This window comes from Heptranchias perlo, chromosome 1 (assembly GCF_035084215.1).
Source record: "Heptranchias perlo isolate sHepPer1 chromosome 1, sHepPer1.hap1, whole genome shotgun sequence".
NCBI lineage: Eukaryota > Metazoa > Chordata > Chondrichthyes > Hexanchiformes > Hexanchidae > Heptranchias > Heptranchias perlo.
In genome coordinates, this window is record NC_090325.1 from 173712490 (window position 1) to 173723165 (window position 10676).

At 40.6% G+C, this 10676-nt stretch overlaps 1 protein-coding gene across 1 annotated transcript in view; it reads left to right on the forward strand.

Annotated features, from left to right (window-relative positions):
- The window catches only part of LOC137327956 (calnexin-like), a 41821-nt gene extending 31518 nt beyond the window's left edge, over nt 1-10303 (forward strand). The window contains exons 12-15 of the mRNA XM_067993965.1: nt 3950-4069; nt 4833-4965; nt 5787-5896; nt 9071-10303. Of these exons, the coding sequence (XP_067850066.1) occupies nt 3950-4069; nt 4833-4965; nt 5787-5896; nt 9071-9151 (444 nt within the window). The 3' untranslated portion in view covers nt 9152-10303. The remainder of the gene's footprint in view (nt 1-3949; nt 4070-4832; nt 4966-5786; nt 5897-9070) is intronic.
- Nucleotides 10304-10676: the final 373 nt, after the last annotated feature.

The following is a 10676-nucleotide window of genomic DNA, read 5'->3' on the forward strand; positions in this document are numbered from 1 at the left end:
CAATTTGAAGCTTTATAAATGCTGAAACAATAATTGTACCCCATATTTAGCAATTTATGTTTCATTGTGCCAGTCCCTTTATATTTGAGCTGCTGGCCAAATTTTCCACATTCCCATTAGACTAGCTCCTTGCACAAGGCTAAAGTTGTGCAGGCAGCAATAAATAATTACTCAAATGATCTGACCCTGTAAAACTACAGGTAGAGACAGCACAGTGTTGTCAGCTGGATTTGCACAAGCAGGTAGGCAGTAAAGCCTAAAATTAGCCTGAAACAGAAATTATTTAATTTTTGCTCCATTGCTGTGCCATACGTGGGAGCTGTGGTTCTACTTGTAAATATGTACCAGCTCATATTTGGTGTTGGTTAGCAGAGAATACAAAAAAAATCCTAGCCAATACATATTTGTAAAGCACCCAAAACACTTGGAACATGCAGATGGAGTGAGTATTTCCTGATAAATCTCATTGACATCAGTGGATTGTCACCTCTCCTGAAAAGATGGCAGATTCTTTAAATGAGTTCTTGTGTCTGGGGAAACATTGTTTTTGAAGATTCAGGTTTTGAAAAGTGGGAGGAAAATAATTTTCTTTACATTGAAAGTACTTCATATGGTGTATTTTGTTTTTTTTAATAATGCAAATGTCCATCATTAGTTGTAATCTGCATGTCTTAATTTTTCTGATCACCAGTGACTGTTTCAGTGCACTCTTCAGCTACAAGTAGATGTTTCTAGACAGTAAAGAACAATAACATTAATCTATCTTCTCACTTGAGGTTCAGCTTAAGTGCTTCTTCACCTTTTAATTCCATATGTTTAAAAAATTTTTTTATTCGTTCATGGGATGTGGGCGTCACTGGCAAGGCCAGCATTTATTGCCCATCCCTAATTGCCCTTGAGAAGGTGGTGGTGAGCCACCTTCTTGAACCGCAGCAGTCCGTGTGGTGAAGGTTCTCCCACAGTGCTGTTAGGTAGGGCATTCCAGGATTTTGACCCAGCGACGATGAAGGAACGGCGATATATTTCCAAGTCGGGATGGTGTGTGACTTGGAGGTGAACTTGCAGGTGGTGGTATTCCCATGTGCCTGATGCTCTTGTCCTTCTAGGTGGTAGAGGTCGCGGGTTTGGGAGGTGCTGTCGAAGAAGCCTTGGCAAGTTGCTGCAGTGCATCCTGTGGATGGTACACACTGCAGCCACGGTGCGCCAGTGGTGGAGGGAGTGAATGTTTGTGGTGGTGGATGGGGTACCAATCAAGCCAGCTGCTTTGTCCTGGATGATGTCGAGCTTCTTGAGTGTTGTTGGAGCTGCACTCATCCAGGCAAGTGGAGAGTATTCCATCATACTCCTGACTTGAGTCTTGTAGATGGTGGAAAGGCTTTGGGGAGTCGGGAGGTGAGTCACTCACTGCAGAACACCCAGCCTCTGACCTGCTCTTGTAGCCACAGTATTTATGTGGCTGGTCCAGTTAAGTTTCTGGTCAATGGTGCCCCCCCCCCCCCCAGGATGTTGATGGTGGGAGATTTGGCGTTGGTAATGCCATTGAATGTCAAGGGGAGGTGGTTAGACTCTTTTTGCAGATGGTCATTGCCTGGCACTTGACTGGCGCGAATGTTACTTGCCACTTATCAGCCCAAGCTTGGATGTTGCCCAGGTCTTGCTGCATGTGGGCACGTACTGTTTCATTATCTGAGGGGTTGCGAATGGAACTGAACACTGTGCAGTCATCAGCGAACATCCCCATTTCTGACCTTATGATGGAGGGAAGGTCATTGATGAAGCAGCTGAAGATGATTGGGCCTAGGACACTGCCCTGAGGAACTCCTGCAGCAATGTCCTGGGACTGAGATGATTGGCCTCCAACAACCACTACTATCTTGCTTTGTGCTAGGTATGACTCCAGCCACTGGAGAGTTTTCCCCCTGATTCCCATTGACTTCAATTTTACTAGGGCTCCTTGGTGCCACACTCGGTCAAATGCTGCTTTGATGTCAAGGGCAGTCACTCTCACCTCACCTCTGGAATTCAGCTCTTTTTTTGTCCATGTTTGGACCAAGGCTGGAGGTCTGGAGCCGAGTGGTCCTGGCAGAACCCAAACTGAGCATCGGTGAGCAGGTTATTGGTAAGTGCCGCTTGATAGCACTGTCGATGACACCTTCCATCATTTTGCTGATGATTGAGAGTAGGCTGATGGGGCGGTAATTGGCCGGATTGGATTTGTCCTACGTTTTGTGGACAAGACCTACCTGGGCAATTTTCCACATTGTCGGGTAGATGCCAGTGTTGTAGCTGAACTGGAACAGTTCGGCTAGAGGCGCGGCTGGTTCTGGAGCAGAAGTCTTCAAAACTACAGCCGGATGTTGTCGGGGCCCATAGCCTTTGTTGTATCCAGTGCACTCAACCATTTCTTGATATCCTGTGGAGTGAATCGAATTAGCTCAAGACTGGCTTCTGTGATGGTGGGGATATCGGGAGGAGGCTGAGATGGATCATCCACTCGGCACTTCTGGCTGAAGATGGTTGCAAACGCTTTAGCCTTGTCATTTGCACTCACACGCTGGACTCTGCCATCATTGAGGATGGGGATGCTTACAAAGCCTCCTCTTCCCGTTAGTTGTTTAATTGTCCACCACCATTCACGACTGGATGTGGCAGGAATGCAGAGCTTTGATCTGACTCGTTGGTTGTGGAATCGCTTAGCTCTGCCTATAGCATGTTGCTTCTGCTGTTTAGCATGCATGTAGTCCTGTGTTGTAGCTTCACAGGTTGGCATCTCATTTTTAGGTACTCCTGGCATGCTCTTCTACGCTCCTTATTGAACCAGGGATGATCCCCTGGCTTCTTGGTAATGGTAAAGTGAGGAATATGTCGGACCATGAGGTTACAGATTGTGCTGAAATACAATTCTGCTGCTGCTGATGGCCCACAGCGCCTCATGGATGCCTAATTTTGAGGTGCTAGATCTGTTCTGCATCTATCCCATTTAGCACGATGGTAGTGCTACACAACACGTTGGATGGTGTCCTCAATGTGAAGACGGGACTTCGTCTCCACAAGGACTGTGCGGTGGTCACTCCTACCAATACTATAGTGTGTCATTAAAAAATACAAAATTATGTGGTGCCACAGAATGACGCCAAAATATAATTGTAGTAACACTTAAATATTTTATTTTTGGGGCTTTATTGATTACAATATTCTTGTATTTCTTCTTTTATGAGCTGTTGACTGCTTTGCATGAATTCCCACCATTTTCTCAATTGCATTTCCAGATTTTGATATGTTTCCATTTTTGTTTTCTTTTAAATGCATCAAATGACAGCATTTTTAACCCTTGGATTGCTGATGGGTCGGGGGAAATTCCTGTTTCTGAGCTGACTGGTTTATCTATTATTTACTTTGTGTGGCACTGTTAAAAACTCAAAAAAAAACAAAATCCCAATTTTAAAGGTACTCTCATCAGGGGTAGTTTTATTAAAGTAATATTATGAACTATACAACTAAAAAGACACACTTACATTTTAACTAAACAATTGTCCTGATTACCCAGTCATATATCTCTTCTGCATTTTTTTCTTGCCCTTTTTTATAGTTTCCTATTTTCTATTAGTCTTTTAATTTTACTTATTTCCCCTGCCTAATCTACGTATTTTTACTTTTTCTATTTCTTCCTCCTGCCTCCCACCATCCATTTTGGAGGTGTTTTTTTAATGGGCATTCCACTGGTAAAATAAATCAGTTTTAAAGGCTAGTTTAAATCCATACTTAATTGACCTGACTGCATCACTGATGCAATCAAGTGAATCGTTACCACATATTTGCATGAAGGTATAACTCTGTGGTGTAGTTTACCCACAGTGATCCTGATATTTCCAGAACAAACATGTATATCTGGTTGAAATGCTGAAGCTCGCTTGATCTGATTGAGGAGATTTATCTTTTTTCTTTTCAGCCTGGTGTGTTGGGTCAGCTGACGGCTGCTGCAGAAGAGCGTCCTTGGCTCTGGATTATTTACATCCTGACAGCTGTTTTACCTTTAGGGTTAATTGTGCTGTTCTGCTGGCCAAGCAAGGTAAGAAAATGCTTGAAAGCTTTTGTAATGGCTCTCTAATGACTCGTCTGATTTCAGGCAGTGGGTAACTAAGCTTCGCAGATCATGAAGGTCCCACATTTGATCCCTGGACTCTGCTGACTTAGCTGGTCTCAGCGTGGTGAAGTACTATGGTTGGTCTCATCAAACCTTCCCACCTTCCCCCAGGGGTTTATGGAAGAAAAATAGGACAGGGTTCCCACTCTCAATTTTGTTATACAGAAAGTACTGCTGGAAATGCGCATAAGCGTCTGTTACACGGTCAAGTAGTCTGCCGACACTTATGCCTATGCCTACTTGGGCAAACACTAAAAGGTGCCTGCTTGTGCGGAACTACATCTCTATAAGGAAAAGGTCTTTGGGGCAGGGCAAAATGCAACGAAATATAAATGTTTCACTGTTCATAGTAAAGCTTTTCCTCAACCTCAAACAGTATTGTGTATATACGTGTAGATTAATTGCATTCTAGTAACTACAAACAACAGGTTTTTCTTTTGGTCTCAGCTTTTTTTCTTCTTTGAATTGAAGGGATGAACCTACTTCTATAATTCTGTTTCTGTGCCACTGGGCTACCTTTTGAACTCTGTCTTCAGTGTTTGGCAGTTTTGGCCATGTCCTCCTGGATGATGATGATGATGTCTCTCTGAACGTGATTCTGAACTGGATTTATTCAAGAAGTACAAAGGTTTTTGAATTTGATTTTAATAAGAGATACCAAACTGACGTAAATATACAACTCTTTTAGAAACTTGATGATGCAGCTGAGTATAAGAAGACTGATGCTATGCAACCTGATGTCAGAGAAGAACAGGATCAGGAGGATGAAGAGCAGGAGGAAGTGATGGATGAGAAGAAAGAATGCAATGATCTTACAAAAGGTAAAAGAACAGCTTCTCGATTTCCTTTCTTTTTAAATTGTATGGAGGGCAATAATTTCCCATAGGATACCTAATGGGTACATCATGTAGATTTGACATTACAATGGAACCGCCAATATCAGTTTCCATATGTACACTAACGGCGCATAGTTTTATCTCTCCAACACCTCTCTCAGCTGTTCCACTGCCTCTATATGTTGTCAGACTCCTTGCCCAACATCCATTCTTGGATGAGCTTAAATTTCCTCCAGTTAAAGATTGGGAACACTGAAGCCATTGTCTTCAGATCACGCCACTATTCCCCTCCTGCGATTACTGTCTCAAATTGAAACAGGCTGTTCGCAACCTCATTATCCTGTTCACAATCTATTCGATCCCGAGCTGAGCTTCTGACCATCACAACTTACTTCCGTCTCAGCCCATCTGCTGCTGAAATCCACATCCGTAGCTTTGTTAACTGTGTTCCAATGCTCGCCTGGCTGGCCTTCAATCCTGCACCCTCCTTAAACTTTCCTTATACTAAACTCTCCTGCCTGTATCCTAACCTACACCAAGTCCTGCTCACCCATAACCTCTTTGCTCACTGAGTTACATTGACTCCCAATCAAAAAGCACCTCAAATTTAAAATTCTCATTGTTGTGTTCAAATCCCTCTATGGCTTCACCCCTCCCTATCTCTGTAACCTCCTCCAGCCCTACACCACCCCTCTTTCCTCTTGAGATAAAAGCCAATGTTCCATTAACCTTTTCGATTGCTTTTTGTTCCATGTCCATTGGCTTTTAATGTACCTGTCTACTGGCTTTTAAAATTATTTGTATAGAAGTTGAAGATGAGAAATCAAGTGGAGATGATGAAGATATTGGAGATGGCAGTCAAGAAGATGAGGAGGATGAAGAGGCCAATAAATCAAAATCTGCTTCAGAGGATGAGGTTAGTGTTTTTTGTTTAAATGAATGCTGTCTTTTGATTGGTAAGTACACAGTGCTCTGAAGGACAAGTAACTATTTATTAAAATCTGCCCTTTTTTATTGGATCAGATAAGACAAGGTTTTAAAACTATTATTAATATCTATCTACAGCACACTATGTTCAGCATGTATGTCAGGATTTTGGGAAACGGTAGTCTCAGGATATAAGTGAAAGAAAATCAACTTTCTGGGTCAATTATAATTTTTCTGCAAACAAAAATGAGGAATGATTATACGGTATTCAAAGTGCAGTGTGGGTCGTACAATATAGTAGCTAGTGTGGATTGGCATGTGACTGATCTTGAGAACTGTCTCTGGGAATGGCAGTAGTGTTAAGATGTACTTCACTTGCCCTCTGAGTCATAATCCAGTAGGTTTTGGTTGTGCCATTTATTTTTGAATTACTATATTTGGTTACAGTGAAGTGTGTTTTCTTTTGTGCTGTCTATTATGTGGGGAGTCATGTTGGGGTTCTGACCAGTGACTGGTAGAAGGCCAGGAAGGAGAATCAGATTCTTTTTTAAAAATCCTCCTGATTCAGCCTCCAATGAGTACATGATTTTCTCTAACTGGATTATTTTATATAGTCTCTCAACCAACATTAACCAAGTTTTGGGGTTTAAGGTGTGAAGGGGGCTCCTAGCCACCACCTTAGTGAGGCGCACAAATTGCCTGCAGTTAAGAGGGAACAGAGTTGCATCTTTTTCTCTTGCCATCTAGGTCTGCTTCAACAGACACCTTGGCCAGATCCCAACTGGATACTTCACACAAAAGGTAGTGGAAATCTAACCCCCAAAAGGCTGTGGATGCTGGGTCAAGGGATATGGAGCAAAGGCGGGTAAATGGAGTTGAAGTACAGATCAGCCATGATGTAATAGAATGGCAGTACAGGGTCAAGGGGCTGACTGGCTTACTCCTCTTCCATGCAAATAAAGTTGGTATTGCAAAAAAAAACCTTTCTTCATTCTATAATTTGCTATGTATTATAACAGTGAGCTCCAGTTGAATGTGAAGAAACTCCATGGAGATGCATTTTTTTGAAGTTGGTGTCCAGATATTGACATCTCTATGACCCACTTTCCTATGTACTAAAAATGCATCTGTTGGTTTTCTTTTCGCAGCTAAATACAGGGTGCTAAGATAACTATGTAACATTTATATATTCCTTGGAGATGAGCTAAGAATGAGCAGATGGGATTTTGGTGTGTGGATGATGCTCCAGCAGTGCCTACTAAAGGAGTCAGTCTTAGTCACTCAAAATTTCAGGCCTCCTTGCTTGAAATATCCAAAGAATAATGCTCAGTGAAATTGGGTAGGAAGCTGTAAATTATGGTTATTGTGACCTTTTTCTTAGTCCGTGATATAGGTTCTGCTCCAGTGGAATGACCTGTGATCCCTATATACGATTTGTTTTTTGGCATTAGTGATGGTATGGTGCAGTGAAAGATGCTAATCTCTGTATAGATTTCAAGCATGCGCCTCAAATGGGCTAAAGATTCTGCCAGCGGTTTTTTAAGCTTTTCAATGAATTCCCTGCTTGATTTGCAAAGAAAAGATATTTCTTTCAAAAGGCAGTTCCAGCAGGTTAAATGGCAAGGACACACTATTTTGAAAAATTACATGGATTTTCCATGGGAAAGATGGTCCTAGATAGAGCTGTGGTTAGTGGGGAGTGGACTTGGGCATCAGTAAACAAATAAGGAAATGATCATTGATAACCCATGTAAGGAAATGATCTATCTGAAAACAAATAAAATATTTGCAAAGTTGAATGATTAGCTGCAAATTTGCACTAATGAATTAAGAGGTATGTCTCGCTGTCAGTTCCCTTTTTTGTTAAGCTGCTTTGTCTTGTTGCTTTAGACTGGGTAGACACATATGACTGGGCAGAAAGCAGATATTTAAAACAAAATTGGATAAGTGAAATGGAAGCATATAAAACAGGAAAAGAGCAACAACATGCGATCAGAGAGCAGGTACCTTCAGTTGAAGGACTAACACTGAGAAACAACCAGTCATTACTAGGTTAAGTTAATATCCTTTAAAGAAAGGAGAAATACTTAAGTTGTTCACAAAGGATTAACTTAGTTCTTAAAGTTGCAATAATTTTATTACTTTGTCCAATTGAGTCAGGTGGAAGATTATCTACTGTAAATATATAGCAACTTACATTTATATAGCACCTTTTAATGAAGTAAAACATCTCACAGTGCTTCACAGGAGCGTAATCAGACAAAATTGACACCTAGCCAAAGGAGACATTAGGACAGGTGACCAAAAGCTTGGTCAGAGGTAGGTTTTAAGGAGTGCCTTAAAAGGAGGAAAAAGAAGTGTGAACCGGTTTGGGGACCGGCTAAAGGCACGGCCGCCAATGGTGGAGCGAAGGAAGTCGAGGCTGCACAAGAGGCCACAATTGAAGGAACACAGAGTTCTCGGAGGGTTGTAGGGCTGGAGGTTACAGAGATGGGGAGCGGCGAGGCCATGGAAGGGTTTGAACACAAGGATGAGAATTTTAAATTTGAGGCATTGGTGGACCCATAATATAACTCATCACTTTGCTTCATCTTTTGTAAAATAAATTCATTTGATATATTAAATTTGAAACCGAGTATAACTTGATGCTCTATTGCTTTTGAAAATTGACATCTTATGAAGGCATAAAGTAGCTGCAGTTGCTAAACACAATTAGCAGAAGAGGTTTGCTGTCCACTTCCGTCTGGGCATTACTGAAAACGTACTTGGATCTCAAGGCAAGGATAGACATTTTCCCTTGAAGGTGCGTTGAGTTGTGATTCATGAGAGTGATCTAGGATATGAGAGATATTCTAGGATAAGAAAGTTAGAAAAAAACCAGAAATGTAACAGCACACTTCAGAGCTCGGTCCACAAGCAATATGGGACAGCTTGAAATCCAGCAAGATGACATCACTTGGGCATAGGCTAGCTGCAGTAGCATGTGGCTTGAAGGTGGACTAGTGAAGGGAGAAAAATGTATATTAGATCTCTCCAGCACACTGGTTAAGAATGTAATAATTGAGTGAATAAAATCTTATTTTGAAACATCACTTACATAACGGTGTCTCTACCAAAAAAAAAACTTGCTCCTTTTGTATTAAGTTCTGCTTTTATTTTTCAGATGAAAGAAGCTGATGAAGGTGCTGGCTCAGGTGACTGCCCCACAAAACTGCTGCGTAAGAAAAAAGTGAGAAAGGAGTAAATGTGTTCATACCTATCAGACAGAGGCATTCTCGTTTTCCAGGTGGACGTACCACCCTCTGTACTTCCTGACAGCATGCAGATTACTCAGCTGATGGCTTGAGGTGATAAATCAATCTCTATTCCAAGTACCTATCTAATCTTAGCCTCCATACTACTCTTCTCTTCCCTGCTTCATTTACAAACCTCTTAGTCTTCCTGGCAAGAAAAAAAAATCACTTTGAAGATGTTGTTGGTTTTTAACTTTAGGAGTATCAGAATGCTTCCTAACACCAAATGACCAGTTGTGAAGGCATATTCTACTATTGCAAGGAAAATTGTAGCAAGTATTTGATAAATTTTGTGAAAGAAGTGTTAACCAGGGTAAAAGTACAAATATTATAAAATGAATGCTAATTACAGTTATACGGTGACATTTGAATTGAAAGGGGAGAAGCATTGGCATGTTTTATGACTGTGATATTTGATGTTGTTCAGTTCAAATTTTCTGCCCCAGTATGAAAACTGGGGAGGGGTAAATTAGTATGATAAAACTCAATACTGAAGATAATTCCAATGTACATATATAAATTAATTCAAATGATGCAGCTTTTAGCACAACTCTTTTTTCATTGGTGCCAATGCTTTCTTCCCTAGATAGGTCTCTATCGGATTGTATTGTTGTAGCAAAACAAAAAGATGCACTGAATTTCTTTGTACATTATATATTATTGTTCGGGTACACACAAAGGGTGATGTGCTTTTTTTCTCTCTCCAATGTGGTACAAATAGTTGTATTGCATTTTAAGTTTACCACCAACTTAAAACATCTCACATCATCTGCACTCCATATTATCAATTTAACTGTGAGAAATTCTCTTTTTCCCTGATGGGATGATTTTTGTGTGTGCGTGTGTGTTTGGTAAATAATTTGTATTACAGTGCAGTGGCATTCCTAAATCATCGTCTGTCTGAGTTTCATTATTATGAAAGCAGAGATGAATGATTTAATGAACCAAATGGCTGCAATTCAAGAGATGAATGGTGTGGAGTGTCCTGAATTTTCTGGAGTTTTATAGTTTTAATGTTACTCTGGGTTGGCATAATCCCTGTTTACACTGATGTTTGCAAAATCTACTATTGCTCTTTGAAATAAATATTTAATATAATGGAAGTTTCTGTGTTGACTAAGTATTAAATCCTCACCTAAGTGTAATGACTGATTTGTATTTTGTGAATCTGGCATTGTAGAATAAGGAGCTGAGACAGAATTCCACTCACCTGGAATCCAGCTTACAAGTACTATCTTTTCTTTCCTGTATTTCTAATCCTTCATTCTTTTGTTTTTTCTTGCTGCACCCATTCCTTAGTGGCCTATTACAACTCCTCTTTACACAACTGACTAGTTAATGCCTATCTAAAAGTTGCATCTGATTCCTTTAAGAATTATCTCCTCCAGTAAACGTTTGTTTTCTTTTGGTGAGTGAAGGTTAATTTATGAGCAGTAAAATAAGTCCTATTTGCAACAAATAACTTTTTTTTTTAAA